The sequence below is a fragment of the Leucopleurus acutus genome (assembly GCF_964270905.1).
Source record: "Leucopleurus acutus genome assembly, chromosome: 9".
In the NCBI taxonomy this organism is placed as follows: Eukaryota; Metazoa; Chordata; class Mammalia; order Artiodactyla; family Delphinidae; genus Leucopleurus; species Leucopleurus acutus.
In genome coordinates this window covers 67820272-67845826 of record NC_139144.1, presented here as the reverse complement: position 1 = coordinate 67845826, position 25555 = coordinate 67820272, and the positions used below count along the sequence as shown (strand labels likewise).

At 38.8% G+C, this 25555-nt stretch overlaps 2 protein-coding genes across 4 annotated transcripts in view; one reads left to right on the top strand and one right to left on the bottom strand.

Moving 5' to 3' along the window:
- Positions 1 to 11260, bottom strand: part of ANLN (anillin, actin binding protein) — a gene marked incomplete at both ends in the record, with an annotated part of 52720 nt that extends 41460 nt beyond the window's left edge. For all 3 annotated transcript variants that reach the window (XM_082846211.1, XM_082846212.1, XM_082846213.1), the window contains 3 exons: positions 2639 to 2962; positions 4967 to 5120; positions 11243 to 11260. In XM_082846211.1, the coding sequence (XP_082702337.1) occupies positions 2639 to 2962; positions 4967 to 5120; positions 11243 to 11260 (496 nt within the window). The remainder of the gene's footprint in view (positions 1 to 2638; positions 2963 to 4966; positions 5121 to 11242) is intronic.
- Positions 11213 to 25555, top strand: part of MATCAP2 (microtubule associated tyrosine carboxypeptidase 2) — a gene marked incomplete at its 5' end in the record, with an annotated part of 90156 nt that continues 75813 nt past the window's right edge. The window contains 2 exons of the mRNA XM_082846214.1: positions 11213 to 11329; positions 16714 to 16783. Of these exons, the coding sequence (XP_082702340.1) occupies positions 11213 to 11329; positions 16714 to 16783 (187 nt within the window). The remainder of the gene's footprint in view (positions 11330 to 16713; positions 16784 to 25555) is intronic.

The window sequence follows — 25555 nt, the reverse complement described above, 5'->3', positions numbered from 1 at the left end:
ACTATATATCAGAATACCTACTCTTTATACACACAGTATGCTCACTGTACCTCTGTGCTTTTCATCCGTTCTGTTGTTTTTGCCTAGAATATCTCCACTGTCTGAAGCCAGCTGCCCCTCAAAGTCCAGGTTAATTATCTCTGCCTCCTCCAGAAAAGATTTCCTGACCACCACCCTCCCTACAATACCTTTTTGCATACCTTCATCATTTTCTTTAGAATAAGCACTGTCCTCTAAGTAGATGACAGTTTTACTGTTATGTTTTAGGAATGGGCTTAATAGCTCTAGCTCCTCTAACTATTCTTTGTCAGAAAGAAAGGCTTCAGATAAATTATATTTTGGAATAATCCCTTAAACCTTTAATTGGCTATACCCACAGTCCTGTATAGTACTCACTAAATCATTCATCACACTTTATTCATAAGTTTCAATGCTTAAAATTAGACAGGCTATGATGCCTTAATGAGATTTATTTTCAAGGTCGAGGTGGACATTTGTTAACATTTGCTTTCAACATATCCGAAATCACTGCTGCAAAGCTTCCTTCTCTAGAATGTTTAGGGCCTTGGTTGTATTCTTGATCATGCACTAAATCACAACCCTCTTTCTTTTTTTTAAAGGAAAATCTCCAGTCCTCTGCCCATAGATATTTCCTACAAAACAGAAATGGAACGTTCTTCTATTCAGGCACATTTACTGGTTAACCTCCTCAGACATTATAAAGAAGCATGGTTAACCCCACCCACCACTAAAATAAATAGTTATAATTTACAACGTGAACTATCAGCACCCTGTAAACACGCCCCAAAACATCAGGCAGGTCATAAAAGTTGAGCCCTAGATTCAGACAACTGGGGTTTGCATTTTAGCTGCTGCTGACTGTGGGCAGGCGCCTTAGTCTCTCTGAACCCAGACTTCTCTTCTACAACATGAAGAAAAAGTAGTATGTATGTCATAAGATTGTTGTAAGAATTAAATGCTATATTACATTAGAATTTTTTTTTTTTTTTTTTTGTGGTACGCGGGCCTCTCACTGTTGTGGCCTCTCCAGAAAAGATTTCCTGCGGAGCACAGGCTCCAGACGCGCAGGCTCAGCGGCCATGGCTCACAGACCCAGCCGCTCCATGGCTTGTGGGATCTTCTCGGACCGGGGCACGAACCCGCGTCCCCTGCATCGGCAGGCGGACTCTCAACCACTGCGCCACCAGGGAAGCCCTACATTAGAATTTTAAAATATTTAGAACGCCTAGCATTTCACACAGTAAGTGTTTGCTCTTGAGATTATCATCACTGCCAGAAGGGATCATCTTAAATGTTTTTCTATCCAATACTTATCAAAATTTCAGTTAAAAGAATTGATATTTATGGAAGACTGCCTGAAATATATGTAGCCCGTCCATTTCCTCAGATCACTTGGTCTCAATTCTGGCTATGTGTCAGAATTACCTACAGAGCTTTAAAAAAAGAGAAAGGAAGGAAGGAAGGAAGGAAGAAAGGGAGGGAGGGGGGAGGGAGGGAGGGAGGAAGGAAGAAAGGAAGGAAGGAAAGAAGGAAGGAAGGGATAAAAAGCACACCCCAGGGCTCCACCGCACTCCTGAGATTCCAGTCCAGTGGTCTGAATGATTCTGATCCATAGGAGCTGGGCTGAAAGCCAAAGCTTGGCTTCCTCGGGTAAGGCCCAGTCGTCACCGAGCTGTCTACCTGCACTGTGCTGGCTCACTTTACAACTGCATTTACTGAAATGAGCCTGGAGCCAGCTATCTGCCTACCTTGAGAAACCTTACACCTTCACTAGCTCCCACAGTTATCTTTAGGACCCAGGGAAGAAAGTTCTCTTAGGTTTTAGTGCCAACCACGGCTCTGTTGTTTTGTTTTTTAATAAACATTAGTCATGTAATTGATAGCATTTCACCTCTCTGCACTGGCTGCTGGCAAGTTCAGAACCATCTCTAGCAAGTGAGGAGGACCTTAAGGCCTGTATTTAATAAACTAACTTTACCCTTCACTTTGTTTTTCCTTCTCTTCACCTTGATTTCTTCATTTTTCCCATTTTTAATATAGGTATTTTTGTAAGTCATCCCAAGGCTTTTTAGGTAACAAGGTAGGAGATAAGCTCTCCATCAGATTATGGACCCATGAAAGGCAAAGATCAGGTCACTTTATCTGTCTCTGGCATCTTAGCATGAAAACATGCTTTGCAGGTGCTCGAGAAATGTTTTCTGAAGTTTTCTTTCTCCCCTATTGAACAGCATTGCATACCTTAGTCACTCAAGTTTATTTAATTAGTGAATCCATGAAATAGGATTTCTTGAATACAGAGCTGAAGGGCAGGAATGCTGATAATGCCAAGAGTATAGTTTATTCTCTCCTGTTTTTATTGCAAATATAAGATGGTTCCGTTACAAGATCAGGGTTTTGTGAACCAGTCTAAGAACCTCATCATCATCTACTTCGATGAAAACACAACCAACTGATAAATATATATTGATATACAAACCATTTGTGAGCAATGGATACTCAGGATATAGATCAAAAGCGTTGACCTTTCATGTGTTAACTGATACATAAAATTTTCAACATACCAAGTTGAATCGTACTGACACAGATTTAAGGACCACACCATTCACATAGTTTATACCTGTCACATCATCATTATCCCAGTGCCGCCGCTGCTCAGCCAGCTTTTGCATTCGTGTTTTGACTGAGGAGGCTGCAGTTCCTTCCAATCTTGAGTTTAGCCCTCTCCTCACTCCCAGCGGCGATGCCGGGGCGGCCACGGAATCACTGACACCAGCTGGCGCTTGTGGCGCTTGTGGCTGCGCCTGAGGAGACATAGGACTTGGAGAACAAGGTTTTGCAGAAGCTGACTCAACCGGTTTTTCATTTTCCAAGTTAGAAACTTCTACTTCAGTGTTGTCAGAACAGCGTTTTTTTGACGGTGATGGTTTTGTGCAAGATTTCTCTATATTAAAAATGACAAAAAAATAAAAATTCTGTAATTCCTCGCAGCATGAAAAACTTACAGTAGGTACAAATTAATAAAACACCGTCTCTCTGTTCCTTTAAATGATTTTACTCACAACAAGAAATACGTAAAATTCTACTTTCTTTCGGTAACTTAGAAATCTGATATAAGAGATTTCCCTTTAAACAAACATATAATTTACGGTTTAAAAAAACCTTAATGAAAAAAATCTTCAAATAACATCCTCAGGAGATATGCATAATATTCTATGTGGTCTTAAGACACTAGGAAATAAAAAGTGCACACACAGAGAACAAACAAATATTCTAAGGGATTTTAAAGATCATACAGCCCAATCACCACATTTTTAAATAAGAAAAATCAGGCCCAGAGAAATCAAGTTACCTGCTTAAAGTGATACAGCTGAGCTAAGAGTAGACACAAGCTTTCTGCTTTTAAAAACAATCTTTCATGAACAATAGTAAACAAGGGTAGAAGGGCACCTGGCTTGAGGTTTAGGAGGCAGAGAACCAAAACCTGACTGAATTATCTGGTCAATACCAAACAAATTCACTGGCACAAGCGTTTAACAACATTTTACATTTTAAACTTCCACGAACACCTATAAAATAAATTTAAAAGTCCTAAAAGAAAAAGGAGCTATTCAAACACAAGGCATATAATTTTTACCCAAGAATGAGTTTTAATATATCTCCTCGAAAACTAATACTTTACAAGGTAGGAATGTAAATTCCATAAGAGGTCAGTTTCATTGGCTGTCTAACCAAGTGTTCTTGTTCTGGTAGTAACCGAAGTATGATTAGTGGGAAGTCATGATTGCCCTCATAAACATCAATCTAATTAAATGTACATCATGAAACTTTCCAGTCTTCTGCAACTCATTTAAGGGTATATTTTCAACAAACTTATCTAATCATTTTTTGGACGTATTCCTATTTAACATGCTTCACTATCTGAAAGTAAATAATTCTTTGAGTTTACATTGCTTATAACAGTAAATCTTTCCATTTAAGCATCAAAACACAGTTCCAACCACTGGTTTTCAAGTACATAGTACTCAATATTTGATTGCATAAACCCATGCCACGATGAAGAGATCCTGGACTGGAGCCAGGCCTCTATTTCCTATGTAATATATATGGTATTCCCTCCCTTCAAAATGTATTAACACACAAAAATAAACTCTCCTTCTATGGTTAGCTCACAAAATAATGGGAGCCAGCACTATGCCCTCATCTCTTTTGTAATATTGGTTTTGTCCTCTGTAATACTCTTTTTCTATATGTATTTTAAATTTATACTAAGGGAAATGATCATCTCCAGATTATTCCAAATGCTAGGAAAAGATTAAGCCAGCTGACTGACGTAGGCTGAGGATGCCAGGATTTAGGAAAGAATCAGACAAGCTTCCAGGTGCGTGTGGATTTGTTGGGGGTAGGGAGGGGAGGGTTGCTTAATTTTGTTTCTGTTTAATTTCACCAGTTCTGTAGATTAACAACCTGTACTTTGTGCTCAGCCTGAGAGAGATGTTCAGCAGACAGAGGATGAAAAGGCTCGTCAAATTACAAGCATTTGCAGGCAGGTCTGCCTTTTGTTGCCCTGCTCACGCCACAGATACATCTGAACCCAGTGGTCAGCTGCACTGGCACCTGTTGGGGTAGATAAACTCTATACCACGGCAGTATAAGTGCCCCAGTGCTCCTTTATTATTCTTCCCTGAGAGGTTTTAAGGATAATTTTGGAATGAGGAAAATAAAGTTCAACCAGTTAATCTGAAATATTTGTTAGAAATTCTGCTCTGGCCTGATAGGTTCTAGGCCTAATATAATAGGCCTGGAATACAACACGCTGATCTTTCTCCCAGAGGCTGTTCCATCTGTCTCCCAAAGACCCTGGTTCTTCTGCATGAACAATAAAACGCTTGGCGCTTATCTCCTTTTAAAAAATGCCAAGTTTACTTTTCCCCACAAAGTCTTTTACCTTCACCACCAGACAGGGGCTGCTGGTTACTTGCTTCTGAAAGTGGCTCCCTGACTCGCTTGGCGTGAGTCGCAGATCTTGCTGCTGGGGTGGGCCGCTCAGCCATTTTCCTCTGAAGATTCTCGCGTCTGGCACGGGTTCGTTCAAGCAGTTTCTACGTATATCAGAGCGTTAAAACACAAGTCTCGTCAAAGGTTCAGAAAACTTCAGGTATCTTCTAAAATCACTAATTGCCACCATGTACGATAACAGTTAAATACATTTCAAAAGTGAAATCCTAAGTAATTAAGTCGATTCACCAAATGAACACCCCCATGTCAAAATTTAATTACGGACGTAATATGAACATTAAAGGGGGAATAAAATGTGTTAAGTTAGTTGTATGAGATTTTAAATGGCCACAAATTTTTTTCTGCTTCCATGAAAAGCTATTTGAATTGGGATGGCCTTATGATTCACTTTGACCATTAAAACGCAGCAGAAGTGATACTGTGTATGTGACTTCCAGTCCCAGGCCTCAAGAGGTCTTGTAGTTTCTGCTCTCACTCTCTTGGAACACTGCCTCCACAAGAAGAAGCCCAGGTTAAGCCTGCTAGACACATGGCCCAGCTGACAGCCAGCATCAACCACCAGACCTGAGAGGAAGGCTATTTTAGACCATCCAGTCCTGGGTAATCTGTATATCACTGCAGACTCCTATACGACTGCAGGGGACACCAGAAGTCCAGCCCAGCTGAGCCCAAATGCTAAGCCATTGAATCATGGAAAATAATGTGGTGGTTGTTTTAACCACTATGGTAGGCAGAATAATGGTCCCCCAAAGTTGTTCATTGTCCTAATCCCATGAACCTGTGAATATGTTACCTTACATGGCAAAAGAGACTTTGCTGACGTGATTAAATTAATGACCTTGAGATGGAGAGATTATCCTGGATTTTCTGGGTGGGCCTCAAAAGGGCAATTGTCCTTATGAGGGAAGAGCGGCCCAGAAGCTCAGAGTCAGAGAAGGTGTGACAAGGGAAGCAGAGGTCAGAGTGATGGACATTTTTCGGCCAGAGGCCAAAAAATGCAGGCGGCCTCTATCAGCTGGAAAAGGCGAGGAAACAGATTCTCCCTAGAGCGTCCAAAAGGAACACAATCCTGCTAACACTTTGATTTGAACCCAACAAAACCTATCAGACTTCTGACCTACAGAAGATAATTAATATGTGTGATGTTAAGCCAGTAAATTTGTAATAATTTGTTGTAGCAGCAAAACTAATACAACCACTAAGATTTGGGGTGATGGCAAGAGATAACTGGCATAGTAGTCCTTTGAAGACATAAGACACTTCCTAAGAGAAAAATAAATAAGCCTAAATAATCTTATGTTTTATTTAATTAAATATCAATATATAATAGTTTTAAGGTGAAATCTTAGCCATTCCATAGAATCGTGAATACTACTCTTTTCTAACCCCAATGTATGCTCCTAATTCGAATCAGTGTAGTATAGCAAACACAAGACCCTGTAAAACAATTCACTCTCTTTCAAATGAACACAACCAAAGGAGGCATGCAGATTACTGGCTGGAGTTTACAGACTGCCCTGCAAACACAAATATAGCAGTTAGTGCAGACTAAGGAATTAAACTCCATCTGACCTTTTTAGTTGCTTAATTAAAACAGAATAATAATTTTTTTAATCCTTCTGAGTATGCAAAAGAAGCATGAGCTAAATTTGGAAGAAGGCACAACTCTCTACTTAGGAATGATTTCTCATTGAAAGAAGTAACACTAAACCTAAATGCTATGTCACTGAAAGAGTAATTTATGAGCCAAATGCCTTCCAAAACACAAGACCTTCACCCTTTAAATAAAAGTCTTCAACAAACTCAAAAGTGATAGTATTACACAAATTCATATATGTCTGATAATTTCCCCCACAATAAAATATATCACTCCCAAGATACAAAACTAGACTAACTATATTCATTCATGGACACGCCCACATTCCATTCTGGTCAGTTAGAATACTTATGAGTCCGTATGTCTTCGGTTACTATGAGTAATGGGTCACAGAAGAATGTGGTTTTGCCATTCAAACATACACAAGTGTTCTTTTGCTACATTAGATTCAAAAATTTCAAGATTAAAACATATTAAAGTAGATAAGCAAAAAAGTTCCCTAATCTGTAAAATAAAACTAATAAGCACCAAAGATTATTAATGTAAAGAAATGATGTATCTAAAATACATAAACTCAACAGCTCAATAAATGTAAGTCACCCTTCCTTATAAAAGTGTAACAGGAATTTAAGGGATCTTTTATTTATAAGGTACATTCCTTCAAATATCACACCTCCTTCTTCAAATAACAGAGGCATTAAAAAAAAAAAAAACACTGCAATTACTAACATAATCAGGAAGGTATTCCACATGGATGAATCTAAGATAACTGAAGCATATAGTCCTAAAGCAATTTCTGCCCCATATCCCTCAAACTATTTCTGACAGAAATTTTTTCTAGGAGATACTACTGATTTTCTTGCCTTCTTAAACAAAGTAGACTCAATAACAATTAACTTACTATTTTCAAAATGCTGTAGCAGCATTCTTTCCCAGGTCATCACAGAGATTTCGCTTAGTTCTGGAAAATTAGACAAACTCTATCCAAAACAGTGATAGCATGTATATCTATTTATATCACAAGAAAAGATGCTTTATGTATTTTAATTGTAGCTTTTTCTCTTTTAAGGTTCCTACATAGAAAGCTCTCACTTGGCACACCTAGCTCTGGGTTTCTCTGTGCTAGTCTTGGAGTGGGATGACCATCACTAGTGAGCAGGTCTTCACACCAAGAGGCTAATACTGACATCATGAGTAGTAAGTTGATGGTTTTAAATCCACCTAACAAAAATTACAACAATCACTAATGCTTATACAGGACTTAATATAAAGTACTTTCAGTGTCTGCACACACTAACTCATTTCATCTTCAAAATATGATTTGGTAAAATTCTGTTTTTACTACTGTTTTACAGATGAAGAAACTCAGGCAGGGGTTAAATAACAAGACATAGGTCACATAGTTAAGAAGTGTCAAAGCAGGGACTTCCCTGGTGGCGCAGTGGTCAAGAATTCATCTGCCAATGCAGGGGACATGGGTTCGAGCCCTGGTCCAGGAAGATCTCATATGCCGCAGAGCAACTAAGCCCACGAACCACAACTACTGAGCCCGCGAGCCACAACTACTAAGCTCATGTGCCTAGAGCCTGTGCTCCGCAACAAGAGAAGCCACCACTGGCTGCAACTAGAGAAAGCCAGCGCACAGCAAGAGAAGACCCAATGTGGACAAAAATTTTAAAAAAACCCAAAAAACAGTGGCAAGCCAAGATTCAGAACCAGGCTCCGGAGTCTGGACTCTTAACTACTTTGCTATAAACTATCTTTTGACTAAATCCAATTGCTCTTTTAAAGAACTAATCATCAGCAAAACTAACCAAATTCATACAATCAACAGAACTTTTTTAACACTATCTGCTGATCATAATAATAAACGTGTGCCTTAACTGTTTGTTCATCCATAAATCAAGATGGATTCTTTATCTCCAGTTGGTCCATGAAGAACATTAGGAAGACATGGTCCTGTGGACCCTGTCTAGATGCTGATTCAAACAAACTGCAAAAACATGGGACACTTAAGGAAACCTGAACACTTACAATGTTTGATGATATTAAGGAACTGCTGTTGATTTTTTAGGTGTGATAGTAGCATTATGATTTTTTTTTAAGTCTTTAGTGTTCAGTGATAAATACTTAAGTGCTTACATATAAAATTATATGATCTCTAGAATTTGCTTCCAAATAATTCAGAGGGAGGGATTAGAAGGGGATACAGTAAAACAATACGGCCGTGTGTTGCTGGGTGGTGGATGCATTATATTCGAAATTTTCTACAATAGAGAAAACAATATTGCTAAAATGTCCTAACAGTTACTGTTGTATATAATTATTTGCCTGTAAAATGATTTGCACTGAATGGCTCTCTTCCATATCAATTTGGCAGAACATTATTGGATGTGCTTGATGTTAGGGAAACATCTCTCTGAATAGGAAACAACAGTCCTACTTCAAGAAGCTTACATTCTAACAGAAAACATGTTCAACGGGTAAATAAATGCAAGTGAGAAGGGTACTGTGAAAGGTGATCTCCCCTCTGAAGATGGGGAATCAAACTGTGACTGCAGGTTGAAACAGAGTTTGCCAGGCAGAAGAGGCAGGGAGAGGAAGAGTGTGCCAGACAGCACTAGTGACAGCAGGGAGGAGAGAACCACTGCACAACAGCCTTGTCTGAGGAAACAAGAGTTTAGGATAGTTGTAGCCTTTCTCAACTAGAGTTACCAAGAGAATTAATCCCTAACGCCCTGGCATTAATGTAATTAATTAACATCTCTCCTATGCCTGTAGGGTGGTCTGGTTAAGAATCACCCTTGGGAAAACTGAGGAAACAGTTCTCTCAAATAATTTTCCCTGTTCTATGGTTCTGATAAGGAACTCTGGGTGAGAAAGTCAGTTTAACTGACTTCCAATTTTTTTTTCAGACAAGGAACTGTACCAGTTAGTTTCACTGTGCAAAAATGTTATGAATGCTATAATTAAGCACCTAATCTTTGGAACCAATTCAAATTGTTCACTCATTACCAATTAAGGAAAAGATGTCAAAGCTGTTTATTCCAACTGCAACCGATCTAATTTTTCATAACATAAACCATACATATTTCTGAGCACACTCTAAAATGAAGTTTCTTTTAAAGAAAAGTTTCTTTCAACTGAGATTTGTACTAGCTTCAGAATAATATTTTTAAGTAAAACAAAGTACAATTTTCAGCCAACCTTCAAAATGCTTTGTCCTGTCAGTTACCTAGGAGAATGAAAATATTCAGAACACATAGGGCTAATATTTTAAGGAATCCTATTCTAAGTTGGAACATAATGTATCCTTTTTAACTTCAATGTAAGTGAAAAATATGTAGTGCACGACCAGCTCTATTCTTTAAAGCTAATACAAAAATGTGTTCAGGATTTTTCTGTTAGAATATTTAAGGTTAACGAATTGATGTGTTTTCTCCCAGAGATGATTGAGAATTTGTAAACAAAAATAAACACTGTTGTGTTTGAACACAAGCAAACTCTAATTGTTGAAACTTTTAACATCTTAGGATTGTAAGTACATCTCAAAAAAAAAAAAGTATTTCCACTCTCCATTCAATTTTTCAATCTAGTGCAGAGACATTTTTAGGCTCACTTTGCAGCAACTGTTATTTTTTGAGTTGAAACTTGCACAACAACCTAAAAAATGAGGAACTGTCCTGGAAGAAAAGGAGTGGAAATTCCTGAGTGTGTCAAAGTACCTTGTCAACAAGAAGCCAAAGCTAGACAAATAATCGACACAATAACGATGTAATTAATCCATATTTAATTTCCAAAGAACAAAAGATGAGTGAAGTATTGCTGTAATGGTATGCTCCATAAACACACCCATAAAGGTTTATTTCTTTACTATTTTTTTTTAAATCGTCGGCTATTAATTTTGGTTTGTACGTATTCGGCTAACACTGTTTCCTTTCAATTTGTATCAATCTCAGGTATGAATTTTCTTTGCTACTTAGCTGAGCAATAGAATCTGAAGGAACTATTGACTTTATAAGAACGGATGCAATGGTTTCAGGCACCGGCTTATTTTAACGTTTTGCTGTCATTTCGTTCACAGCATCCTTAAATGCACGGCTCCTCTGCGGGCCACAGGAACCCTGCAAATCACATTCCATTCCATTTCCGGGCGGCGGCTGCACACACAGCACTGAGTCACTCGGACACCCGACTCCACCTTGCAAGTTAACCCGGCTTTTACTTCCAGCGGGATCTTTTGGTCAGGCCCCCACCTCACCCTCGCAAGGGACAGGGATCCACTCCAGAGGGGCATATAATAACCGGGGCTGACAGGAGGTTTTTTCACTACTGCTACTGAGAACAGACTCAAAGCTTCCCCACCCCACCCCGCCCCCAGAGCTTCATCTGCAGGAATAAGAACAAGAAAACCGCAGAACCGCAGCCGCAGAGCAGAGAGAACCGGCGGCCCCCTCTTGGTTTCCCCAGTCCGACACCCGCACGCACACTCTGCGCACGCGCGCGCACGCGCTCTCCGCCCGGTGGGTCCGGAGGGAGACAGAAGGTGGGAAGGGAGGGTGGGGGCCGAGAGGGGTCATGGCTGGCTCTGCCCGCAAGTTTTCTCACCTCGGTAAACGGGTCCATCGCCACGGGCTTCGCGTGTCGATTGCGAGACGACCGAAACGGTGGTTCAAATTCGGAAAAAGAAAAGAAGTGAGTGCCGGTTCAGTGTGTCACTTGGAGAAAACAAGAAGTCCGGGGCTGGGGAACTCTCCCAACCTACTCTCCTCTTCCCCACAGCCTCCAGTGTCACGCTCGGCCTTCAGCGGCGGTTCAAATTTGAATTTCAGCGCCGGGAGCTGCGCGCGTGCGCGCGGGGCGGGGCGGAGGGCAGGGCACGCCTCTCCCCGCACTGGCGCTGGATCACGTGGCCTTGACCGGGCTGGGAGGTTCCGAAGGGTAGCTTAGTCTTCTCAGTGATAGCCCACCCCTGGCGGCGGAGATGCGGAGGTAGGTGCTGCGCTCGGCCCTTCAACTGCCTCCCGGCTCGGAGCCCCACCCCAAACGCTCGCACACCCAAGCCTGTTTAAGCAGGTCCCTTCGCGCCTGTGCTTGGGCGTTTCCGCTTTCCTTCATTCCTAAATTTAGGATTAAGGGCCCTTCTGTTTGAAATCCCACTGGACCATAGACCTGACATAGCTTTCTGACCACCTGCCTAACCGCCCCTACTTCACTCCTAGGGGGACTCAGGCTTGGCCTTCTTGAGGGACAAGAAGGACACTTGGGGCTAATGACCAGTTAACCACCTTGGACACTGGCCTTTCTTATTGGGAAAATAAGGTTAACATTAACAGACTGTGTGTAAAGAGTTTATACACGAAACTCCTGTCGTCCTTTTTATTTTAATCCCATCAAACTGCATGCAGTGTTAGAGCTGAGAAGCTACCCACTTTAATCCTCCCTTTTACAGCTAAGAGAAGGGAGACCCTGAGACATTTAAGTGACTGGCCCAGGAGAAATGAAAATCCCATTCTCAGCTCATAGCCTGCCTTCCACCGCTGAATCAAGCTGTATTTCATAATTATTCTCTGTAGATTACTGAGAATTGTAAAGTACGTTTTATAGTTACTGTATCAGATTCATTTCTTATTTAGTAAGTCTCTACTAGGGCTTGTTATAAAGACAACAAACAGGTTTGGACTTCTTCATCTGTAACAGAGTAGATTGCTGAGTGAATGCCCAACGGCTGAACAGGCCAAAACTATTTCTCCCAAGTAAGAAGTTTCGGTGTATTTAATAATGTTTCCATCTTAGCAGTCAGTAAACATTACAAAAAGTATTTCACTAATAATATCTCTAATTTGAATTTTGGTGCTATACGTTGTAATGGAAAGAATTCTGAGTGTGGGATAAGAAGAAATTCCTTGAGGTCTTGGCTCCACCAAGACCATGTGACCTTAGGCTTTAGGCAAATCATTTAACTCAGTATTTCTAAGACCTTTCTGGGGAGTCATAGACTCCTTTGAAAGTACAATTAAAGCTGAAAAATGCCCACTCAATCACAAAATGTTTAAGATATGATTCCATGAAGTTCATGGTCACCAGGTTAGCCTCTTTGGATGTTAGTTTACTCATCGGTAAAACAGAAATAATCAGCTGCCCTGCCAGTCCTCAGAGTTGTTAGGAGGATCAGGTGAAAAATTAAAAGAGATCCAAAAGTATTCTGTAATAAGTAATAAGCCCCTATCCAAGTGTTTGCTGTATCGAATTATTAATATTTAACTCAAAATATGCTACTTATGAACCAAAGAGAAAAGCCACTTGAATTTTTTTCCAGTGCTGGACCAGAAAGTGGTGGGTGTATTGAGGAGTGCGGGTTCAGGAGGAAGTTTACGCGACATTGGAAAATGAGTCAATAGAAATTTATGAAGCCGTGAGCCTTCCGGCTTTGGCCTCTGTGAGCCTTAGATTCTTTATGACCAGATCCTAGTCAAGACTAAAAGAGATAAATACAGCAAGTCACTCAATATAACTACCCAAAACATTTAGTTTATCTTCCTTCACAATCCCCCTGTCTTTACCCTGATGATGATAATAGCAAACCACCACACAATAGCTGAAGTTCGTTAAACACCTACCATGTGCCCGAAGCTGTGCTAGAGACTCAAGTGTACTCTCAGAAAACTGCAACTGTCTGCTAACAGTTCTCCCTATTTCCCTTCTTACCCTCTGATAGTTCACGCTTCACTTTATAAGCTAGAATTACTTTTCTCCTCTTGAAAATTGTGTTATAAAATATTTCCACTTTACCAAAAAATTAATGAATGGAACAGATAACTGTGTACCCACCACCTAGCTTAAAAAATATGTAATTTTATAATTGAAGTCTCCTGTGTATTCCTCCTTAATCCCATTCCCCAAGGGTAAAACTATCCTGATTTTCATGTTTATCGTTCCCATGAAATGTATGTACTTTTAATACATCTACATATATATCCATATCAATATATAGTGTTTTACATAAATTTTATTTTTACTGTAAGTAAAACTTTCTGCAGTTGGTTTCTTTTCTGAATATTCTCTTTATGAGATTCATCCTCACTAACAGGTATAGCTGCATTTTATTCATTCTCACTGCTGTATTCTATTGTATTAATATACTTGTAATTTATGTATCCATTATCCTGTTAATGGACATTTAGCTCATTTCCAGTTTTTCATTCCAAAGACCCCATGATGCCATGAATATTTTTATGTCTCCTTATACATACATGCAAAACTTTCTGTAGAATAATATACCTAGGAATTAGAGGATCATTTCAATAAATATATTTCAATATTATTGCCAGATATTAAAAATAAATTGCTCTTCAAAACGATTGTAACAATTAGTATTCCAGTCAGCTTTAAATGAGCATGCCTGCTACTCTAGTGCCTCCCTAGTACTTGGATACTTTTTAGAGTCTGTCATTCTTGTTTGTATGCATTTATCCTATTACTAATGGAAGTGAACATTATTTCATGTGTTTATTGGCCTTTAAGTTTTCCTTTTCTGTGAATTTCAAATTCACATCCTTTGCCCATTTTTCTATGTGGTTGCTTTTTCTTATTGATTTGTAGGCTTTTGTTGTTTGTTTACTATTTTCCGGGAAGATAAACTCTTTTTGGTTTTTTGGCTGGCAAATATCTTTTCCTAGTTTATGGTTTGTCTTTTCACTTTAGGATGTCTTGGGTGTACAGAAATGTTTCCTATTAATATAATTAAATATATGTATATTTTCCAGTAGGGTTTGTGCTTTTTATGTCTCAAGAAATCCTTCCCTTTCCCTATCCTGAGGTTGTAAATATATTCTCTCATATTTTCTTCTAAAAAGCATGCGTTTTTCATGGTTTTGTCTTTAAATTATCTGGATTGATCTTGTTTTTTGTTTGGATAACCAAATGTCTTAGCAGCAGTTATTTAATTGTCCATCCTTTCCCCACTGACCTTAATGCCACTTTTGTCATGTACCAACTTCTCCTGTATATGTAGGTCTATTTAGGAGCTCTTTATTCTGTTCTACTGTTCTACTGTTTATACTGTTCTTTATTCTGTTCTGCTGGTTTATTTGTCTATTCCTCACCCAATATCGAACTGTTTTCATTATGTGTTGATATCTGATAGGGCAAATTAAAAATTGACGTGGTTAATTTTGTCCCCTTATTCTTCCATATAAATTTTGGGATCAGATTGTCAAGGGCCACAAAGGAAAGAAAAATCCTCTTGAGATTTGTAATTGGAATCGTACTGAATTTATCAAATAATTTGGAGAAAAATGACATCTTTGTGATATCAAGCCTTTCCATTCCTGAACATGGATATATCTTCATTAATTTAAGGCTTCTTTAATATTGTCCAAAAATGTTTATAATGTACTTCCATAAAGATCTTTAAACTCTTTAATTTGTTCCTATGTATCTTTTTTGTTGTTATTGCTTTTATAAATGGTATTTTTTAAATTATATTTTAAAACTGTTATTGATATATAGGAACATGATTATTACAAACCTATTGAACAATCTTATTAGTTTTAACAATTTATTCATAGAGTGGGAGCTTTTTAAAATGTAAATTTTATGGTGTTAATTTCTTGTTTTGAGCCAGTTTATGTCTTCTGTTGCAATTAGAATAATATCCAAATTCTTTATCATACCTACAGGGCCCTACATGACCTGAACCTTGCTTGCCTCTCCTAGTATCCTAATATTCTCCAGATATTACAGTACTCTCCCTTCTTTTTCCCACTAGTCTCCAGCCTCATAGGACTTTTTTCTAGTCTTAAAAATAGGCCAAATTTCTTCCTGCCTCAAGAACTTTCCATCCCCTGGATATTCGTAGATCTACCCATGGCTGGCTGCTCATTAATTGGGTCTAAGCTCAAATGTGCTATCTCCTCAAGAAAACTTGTTTGATCAGGTGGCCACACCCCTCCTCTCTCCCCCCCAAGTCATGTTCTATCCCATTACTCTTATATTTTCTTCATTGCATTTACCACTTAACATGGGATCATTTTAGATATGTGTTTAAGTTTATCATCTACTTCTTCTACTAGACTGTAAGCGATGGAATGGCAGGGACTTGTCTTGTTGGTAATTGTAACCTAGCAGCTTCAGGGCACACGAGTTCAGTAGATATTTGTTGAATGAATGAATGTAAGATAACTATTATTCCTTTTTTATAGATGAAGTGCAAAGAGGCTAAGTGATTGCTCTAAGTCCATCACCTATAATTTGAACCAGATCTGCCTGACTTCAAATCCTGTTTATGATCTTGACATTTCAGTTAATTTATTTATTTTGATCACCAAAGACACAATAATGATGTAAATGTGCTCTTGAGCTATATCTAAAGTGCTGAATACATAGCAACCATGTTTTTCTCTTAAAATTGTTTTTAAAAAAATTTTAACTACTAAGTTAGGAAGGAAAATAAATATATTATATTCACATGATTATTACCATTTAGTTATACAGTTTGGCCTAACGATGATAGTATTCTGAAAGTCATCAAAAGTGTCTTCTCTAGTTATTCAAATAAAAACCACAATTTCTCAAGTTATTTAGGTAAAGACCACAGCTTATTATATTAATTTAAGAACAGAATCAGGGCTATGCACTCTAGAGCCTGCGAGCCACAACTACTGAGCCTGTGAGCCACAACTACTGAAGCCCATGTGCCTAGAGCCCATGCTATGCTAAGCCTGCGCAGCAACAAAGACCCAATGCAGCCAAAAATAAATTATTTATTTTATTTATTTATTTATTTAAAAAAAGAATAGAATCAAGGCTCTGAAGAAGAGATAACTAGAGATTAAAGGTAGCCTTAGTAAATGAATATTTGCTCCTTCTAAGATCCTTTTCAACAAAGGAAATAGTAATCATGTTTTCACAGATAAAATTGATGGAAGGCTGAAAAACACAAAAAGTCAAAAACATTTACTTCAATAAGGACACTCCATATGTTATGCATGTGCAGTTACTTTTTCAAAGTATATTCACACACATTCTCATTTCATTCACAAAATAAAACAATGACCTAAATATTCTTATTTTTACAGGAATCAAAAAGGCCAAGATCTAACCATAAGGCAGTGGCAAGAAGGATTAAGGTCAAGTTCTCTACTTCAGGTTATCTGGCTGAAGGGCCACTTCTTTTACACATTCATTATAATGAAGAAATAAGAACTATCAAAAGATGTTATATACGTGTTACTAAAGGGCTGTTTTATTTGTTACAATATCTCCTATTAATGGTCACTAGCATCACATTTTAAGGGTTTTAAACAGTTTTAGTGGTCGTTAGCATCAGATTTTTTTCTTTTCTAAGTTAATCAATGAAAATGTTTCATATTCCAAAGTGAGGAAAAATAGATTGTGTGTGTGCTTTCTAACATATTGTACTGTTTCCAAAAACCCATGCAACTACAGTCATATTTCCTTTATTCAATAGAGTATTCTCAAAATGTATACAGCTCTAATCTCCTTTTTACTTTCTCAAGTGGTTAATACGGTATTAAGGGAATTCATATTTAAAGGACCATGGTAAATCCTTTCATAAAGACGAAGAATTCTTTTATGTACTTATTGCACTATAATTTACATATGCTATCTTTTTCCATACCAAGATTTCTCAAAGCTATATTCACAGAACCTTTTTTTTTTTTTTTTTTTTTTTTTTGCGGTACGCGGGCCTCTCACTGTTGTGGCCTCTCCTGTTGCGGAGCACAGGCTCCGGACGTGCAGGCTCAGCGGCCATGGCTCACGGGCCCAGCCGCTCCGCGGCATGTGGGATCTTCCCGGACCGGGGCACGAACCTGTGTCCCCTGCATCGGCAGGCGGACTCTCAACCACTGCGCCACCAGGGAAGCCCACAGAACCTATTTTTAAATTTTTTAGCAATCCCATATAAAAGAAAAGTAGCTCTTAAATATTAAAAAATAGCAGAAGTCAATGTTTCTTAAACATCAAAATCTCTTTATTGAACATCAAAAATAAATTCTTCTCCTTTTATTTTTTGGCCATGCGGCACGTGGGATCTTAGTTCCCCGACCAGGGGCCGGACCAGGGACTGAACCCGTGCCCCCTGCAGTGGAAAGGAATAATCTTAACCACCAGACCGCCGGGGAAGTCCCAAAATCTTCCCCTTAAGTTTGAAACAAGAAGGTTCATTGTACTCCACTGACGTCTGTCATGAACTTCTTTGTCTTTCAAACACTTCAAAAATTTCTCTTCACATACTCTTTCCAGACCTTGGTTCTTCCCCTGGCGCATTAGCCCTTCCAAATGTTGGCGTTCATGACATCTGCTTTCACTCTCTGCCCTGCTTCTCACAGCCTGACACCATCCACATTCGTCAGCACCATTCATGCCTGGCAGGTACTAGGCCCTCAAGAAATGTTTGCTGATGAATTCTCAGTGACCACAGCCTCCTACGCTCTGACCTCACCATTCCACAAACCTTCCAACTCTAATGACCACCTCCTCTCTTCTGCTTGTCCACCACATATATGGCCATACTTGGACGCTAAACACAACCAGGAAGTGCTCCATCTCCAAGATTTCAAATCCCCAAACTGGCTTCTGATTGTAATCTAAAATCCTTATCTTTTCTCTACTGCTGCTCTCGCCTACTTAACCTGCAAGTCCCCTCTAACCCTAACCTTCAGTTTATTCTCCTTTCCCAACTTTTGGTCAGATTTAAAATGTCACAGTTCATTTGTAGCCATGCCTATGTATTAGCCCTGACTTCCCACCCTGGCCTTTTCTATGAGGCCACATGCTAAGTAGTTCATCTATTCTTAAAAGGTGGCCAAGCAAGTTTAAAAAAAAAGGTAGGAGCTGGCAGGGATCACCTAATTCAGCCCCCTAAAATAGCAGATGAGGAACCAAGAAGATTGTGACTAGTCAGAGATTTCCAGAACCTGTCATTGGCCCTTCCCAGGTCTCTTCCCCAAACACTGCCCAATTTTGATCTTTTCCTGGGCTAGCAATAAGCAGTACAATGCTCATGATGCTAGGCAGCTGCCCCAAGATATAGCTCCCAGTCAGCCATGTGATCGGGGGCTAAACAACCAAAACCCATACAACTATTCTGTTTTTCATTTCCACTACAGTACTCAATAAATTACATGAGATATTCATCATTTTATAATAAAATAGGCTTTGTGTTCATTTTGCCCAACTGTAGCCTAATGTAATTGTTCTGAGTATGTTTAAGCTAGACTAGGCTAAGCTATAATGTTTGGTAGGTTAGGTGCATTAAATGCGTTTTTGACTTAGGATGGATTTATCAGGACATAACCCAATCATAAGTTGAAGAAGATCTGTGTGTGTGTGTGTGTGTGTGTGTGTGTGTGTGTGTGTGTATGTATAACTTTGTTGGCTTCTTTTCCTCTGCCCCACAACTAAGTAACTAAGAACTTTAAATTCTACCCTGGGTGCTCTTGTCTACCTACACACACCCCCGCAGATGATCTTATCAGTTCCATTGACTTAAAATACCATCTGTATAGGGCTTCCCTGGTGGCGCAGTGGTTGAGAGTCCGCCTGCTGATGCAGGGGACACAGGTTCGTGCCCCGGTCTGGGAAGATCCCACATGCCGTGGAGCGACTGGGCCCATGAGCCATGGCCACTCAGCCTGCGCGTCCGGAGCCTGAGCGTCTGGAGCCTGCGCTCCGCAATGGGAGAGGCCACAATGGTGAGAGGCCCGCATACCGCAAAAAAAAAAAAAAAAAAAAAGACATCTGTATACTGATGGTTCCCAAATTTATTTCTTTGGCATGATCTCTTCCTTGAACTCAGAACACTAATATCCAACCACCTATGTGAAATCTTGACTTGGATTTTAACTGGTGTATTAAACTTAACAAATCCAAAATGGAATTTCCCCACTAAACCTATTCTTTCCCCAATCTTCTCCATTTCCATAAATGGCACCACTGTCTACCCAGTTGCTCAGGCCAAAAACCTAGGGGTCATATTCAGTTCTTTCTTCTTTTCCTCCTACTCTATCCACATACCAACCTACCATCATCTCTGCCTCCAAATATATGTTTTACTTCTCTCCCTCTCTGCAGCTTCCATTCCACTTTAAGCCATCATCACCCTCACTGGACCTACTGCAAGAGTCTCCTGTCTGGTTTCCCTGCTTCCACTCTCATCCTCTTATCCATCATTCTCAGAGCAGTCAATGCGATCTTTAAAAAAAAAAAAAAAAGCCATATTATGTCACTGCCCTGTTTTAGTGGCTTCTGATTGTACTTGGAAAAAAGTCCAAATTCCTTTCCTTAGCCCTTCCTACCTCTGAAATCTTTTCACTTTCCCCCAGCTCACTGGACTCCAACCGTGCTGACCTTCATATAGCCCCAGGATCAGGACAAGATCATTCCCATCCCAGGGCTTTTGCCTTTGCAATTCCCTCTTCTTTGAATGCTTGTCTCCCCCACCCAACCCCGCCCCAAATTTCTCATGGCTGACTCTTTCTTATCCTTCAAGTCTCAAAAGTCACTTCCTCAAAGAGGCTTTTCCTGACCCCTTCGTACCCCAAGTCACCATGTCTAGTATACTTCTCTGATTTACTATACTTCATAGCACCTATTTGTCTCTATTACATCATTTGTTTACTTGACTGTTATTTGTTTCTCCCACTATAAGTTCCAAGAGAACTGGGACTCTATCTGATTTACTCACCACAGCATCCCTGATATATGCGCACAAGGACTGCCCGATATATGTATATCATCTTTACATATGTGTGTATGCACTACCAGTAGTAACATAAATACTTAATAAACATCTGTGGAAGGAGTAAATTAATGCACATCTTGATTTCTTCAAAATGTAATTAAGATAGGCAATATTTTTGATGTCTGATTAATAAAAAATATCCTTCCTCCCTCAGTCATTTACAATAAAACATCCTATCAAAATATATCACAGGGTTTCCCAGGATTTTTGTGCTGTCCTGACTATTTTCAATGAGGTGAAAGGCAGAGGCAGTTTCACAAAGCATTCTTTTATTTGGCTTCCACTTCATGTTTTTCATTCTCCTGAAAAAGACATACTGAAAACTTTCCATTCTCTCAATACAGACATCCCAAAAGCATTCAAACTGCACTGAAAAAAATTTCTTAAAGCTACAGAAACCAACTTTCCCTGGCTCTTTTTTTCTTTCAGAGTCAAGGAACATTGTTTACAGCTGCCCTGAGGCTTCCTTTAATGCTTGTTAGAATCTGGGATGTTGCAACCAGTTTCTCTGTTCTTTTATAATGGCAAGCTGCAGATTAATTTTCCTCGATTCATAAATTTCCAATGACATAGAATGTTGTAAATTGTTTCCAAGAGAACAGGGAGGAAAGTGAAAAGTATTTTCTAGAAGACTCTCCTTCCCTTATGCTTTTAAACTCTCATCTGAAATGTAAAAGTAAACAAATTATTTTAATGTTCTATTTTTTTTTTTAGTTACTGAGATAACTTCTCCTTAAGGAATTAAACTTTTTCTCAGTTTCAAGCATAATATATATTTGATCTGCTCTCAACAAAATGAACTTTTTCTATAGAAAGTGAAATATTATAGTTATTTGTCTCTCCACCAGCACTAACAATGCTTATTAGCAACCTTCTCCAGTCTTCACCATTCCTCTTTCTTGGCCTTTACTACCCAGCTTAATGATCAAATGTGTTCTAAGCCTTTAGAAAGGAAGATGTTGATCTTTTTTCTTAAAAAAAAAAAAAAAAAACCCATCCTCTCTTACTACAGAGATGTTTTGACTGACTTCTTTTGTCCTGAAACTCCATTGACTGTGAGTAACTTGCCATGTATCAATAGTTTGTACATGGAATATACACATTAACATATGAGTTAATTAAACAAAAGTTACTGAAAAAAATAAGAAAAATATAAGTTATTTATCCATAACATAAAAATCACACCACAGATTAAAAAAAACCAATATTTCTCTGAAAATATCTATTTTCCTATCATTTTTGTATCTAAAATTTAATGGAAATCATCATTAAGGAGAATCAGAAATTGAAATGATCCACAATACAGTGCTGGTAGTGAACATAAAAATACCATTAAAAAAGTGAAGTATAATGCTGTGGTAGGATAACTACAATAGCATTCTTGGTTATTTTTGGAAAACTTAAGTTTAGTAAAACTTTAAAAGGGGGGGATGTGTATCCTTAGAGATAAACAAATTATTAAAAGCAGTTTTAATACTTCTTAACTTTATTTTGCAATCGGTGCTTTGAAAATGGAGTTTATATAGAAACAGGTATAAAGGAAAGTTTCTCAAAAAGATGGAACTGTTCATTGTTCTGGCAGATATGTAAAAACAATGCTGACTCAAAAGCAGCCAAGTGGACAGCTGCAGATGCCTTACCCAATGGAAATACTAAACAGGCGTAGCACGAATCAATAATTAACAAAGTAGATGCACAAAGCTTGATGAGGATGAATAATTGCATAGGCTGGAGTGGTAAAAGAAGCTTATAACAGTACTAGTTTTGTAAGAAATTAGATAAACTCCTTGTTTTCATGAATTTGTTAGCAAGAGTACTTCAGTGCCTAATAGTACACAAAGAATATCTTTTTTAAATTCTTTGAATTAATTGATATTCCCCTTTATATAGTATTTATCACTGAAGATGTTTATAAATCGAAATGATCCACAAGAAAATACTGGTAGGGTGAACACAAAAATAATTTTTAAAGTAAGCAATGAAATAATATTCTAGATGGGCTAACTACAGGAGCATCAAATTGTTTATTTTTAGACTTCTTAAGTTTAACGAAATGTTGAAGAGGGAGGTATACCTTTAGTGTACATCATTTTCTAACTTGTGTTATGTGTGTGTGTGTGTGTGTGTGTGTGTGTGTATATATCCCTCCATGCATGTCAGTAAGTGTCTTGAGGATAGTTATTGTGTCTTTTATGTACTCTAAAAGCACTAAGCTTGTATATATATAAATAGCTCTGAAATTAATAAAATAATACATCTTGGTTTCTTCAAAATATAATGAAAATGGACAATCTGATTACCCATGCTTTAGTAAAAACATCCAGAGTAAATTCTTTAGATGCTGAACATATAACTTGGAAACATCTTTTAGGAGTCTTTATTTTTTTGAGAATTACAGTTCTTAAACTGTAGTGACTTGAAAAATTAGAAATTTGCAGAGGTAACAGAGGTATTTATAGCAAACTTGGAAAGCAGTTTTCAGAGTTTAAGGTATATAAGGAAGTTAAGGAAGGTATGTAAGGAAGTTAGGTATATAAGTTTCATTTACATGCTTTTTCCTTAGGACATATGTTGCAAGAACAACTGCTCTTCTGAATGCAAAGGATTCATTGCTTATTACTATATCAAGTGTTTAACCTGAAGATGTGTTCCTTATCTACCTGCCCATTCTATATCATTTCTATTTTTCTTTGAATTATCATTGAAAATGCATGCTTTCTATTATCTACTTATTCCTTAACTTACAAATAATTGAGTACATACTGTGTGCTAGACATATTCTAGTTGCTCTAAGTATAGCAGTGAACAGTCAAAAATCACTGCACTTGTGGAAATTTTATTCTAGAGATGGAGACAGACAATAATCAAGATAAATCAGTAAGATTTCCTGTAGCACATGATGTGGGAAGCTGCCTCCGCCAGAGACTTAGCATTAGGAGTGAGGGGGTAAAGGAGTTTGGGGGTGTGCAGAAAGAGAAAACGTGCGCACACACACCCTAGGAGCAGGAACATCTTCCCTAGCTTCGTGGGATTCTCCTCCCACCAGAGCAATGTGTAAAAGGAAATCTTGGGGCTTTGGTCTATCGAAATTGCTCATCTGGGTGATTCTTGAGCACCACCATCCAGAAGTGCTGGCGTCCGATGCATTTTCCTTTGCTTTGCAAAGAAGAGTCGTGAACTTCAAAACCCTCAGAGATGGATTATAAATCCTGCTTTGCAGGAAAGGAAAACCCTCCATCCTTGGCCACTGGCCACCCCTCTCCAGAGACCCTGCTATCGCCCAGGCACTCCAAGCCAGAAGGGGACACTTTGGGAATGACCGTGCTCCACGGAGGGACAGAGCCAGCCCCCTGCTTCTCTACACAGAGCCTCGTCCACTAAAGCTCCAAAAATCAAAAACTGTAATTGCCAGAAGAATCATTAAAAACAAAACAAAACAAAAAAATAGTCCAGCCACTAACCTCATATGCAAATGAAATAAGCACTCTGGATCCTGCATTGTGAGCTCCTCTCCATACCCTGATTACCTTTGAAGCCCATATTTTTTTTCATTGAACTTGCATCTCTTTAAGACACAAGATTAAAACAAAATACATGCTTTATTGGATTTTAAATGATCTTCCTTTTATTTATCCTTCATCTTTCTTATGTGGATATGCAAGCGAGAAGACCTGACTGGATATTCCCAACATGTTCACTCAATCTGTCTGTATAGAGGTTTGGCTTCTACAGAGCAAGCCGTGTGACTGATAGGGTCTTGGTGCTCCAGCTGGGTGTGAGGCCTGTGCCTCTGAGGTGGGAGAGCCGAGTTCAGGACACTGGTCCACCACAGACCTCCCGGCTACACGTAATATCAAAAGGTGAAACCTCTCCCAGAGATCTCCATTTCAATGCTAAGACCCAGCTCCACTCAATGACCAGCAAGCTGCAGTGCTGGACACCTTATGGCAAACAACTACCAAGACAGGAACACAACCCAGCCCATTAGCAGAGAGGCTGCCTAAAATCATAATAAGGTCACAGACACCCCCAAACACACCACCAGATGCAGTCCTGCCCACCAGAAAGACAAGATCTGGCCTCATCCACCAGAACACATACACCAGTCCCCTCCACCGGGAAGCCTACACAACCTACTGAACCAACTTTAGCCACTGGGGGCAGAAACCAAAAACAACAGGAACTACGAACCTGCAGCCTGCAAAAAGGAGAGGCCAAACACAGTAAGTTAAGCAAAATGAGAAGACAGAGAAACACACAGCAGATGAAGGAGCAAGGTAAAAACCCACCAGACCAAACAAATGAAGAGGAAATAGGCAGTGTACCTGAAAAAGAATTCAGAATAATGATAGTAAAGATGATCCAAAATCTTGGAAATAGAATGGAGAAAATACAAGAAACGTTTAACAGGGACCTAGAAGAGCTAAAGAGCAAACAAACAAGGATCATGAGAGATTACTACAAGCAACTACATGCCAATAAAATGGACAGCCTGGAAGAAATGGACAAATTCTTAGAAAAGCACAACCTTCCAAGACTGAACCAGGAGGAAATAGAAAATATAAACAGACCAATCACAAGCACTGAAATTGAGACTGTGATTAAAAATGAACAACACAATAAATGAAATTTAAAATTCTCTAGAAGGAATCAACAGCAGAATAACTGAGGCAGAAGAATGGATAAGTGACCTGGAAGATAAAATAGTGGAAACAACTACTGCAGAGAAGAATAAAGGAAAAAAAATGAAAAGAATTGAGGACAGTCTTAAGAAACCTCTAGAACAACATTAAATGCACCAACATTCAAATTATAGGGATCCCAGAAAAAGAAGACAAAAAGAAAGGGACTGAGAAAATATTTGAAGAGATTATAGTTGAAAACGTCCCTAATATGGGAAAGGAAATAGTCAATCAAGTCCAGAAAGTGCAGAGAGTCCCATACAGGATAAATCCAAGGAGACACACACCAAGACATACTAATCAAACTATCAAAAATTAAAAACAAAGAAAATATTAAAAGCAGCAAGGGAAAAACAACAAATACCATACAAGGCATTCCCCATAAGATTAACAGCTGATCTTTCAGCAGAAACTGCAAGCCAGAAGGGAGTGGCAGAACATATTTAAAGTGATGAAAGGGAAAAACCTACA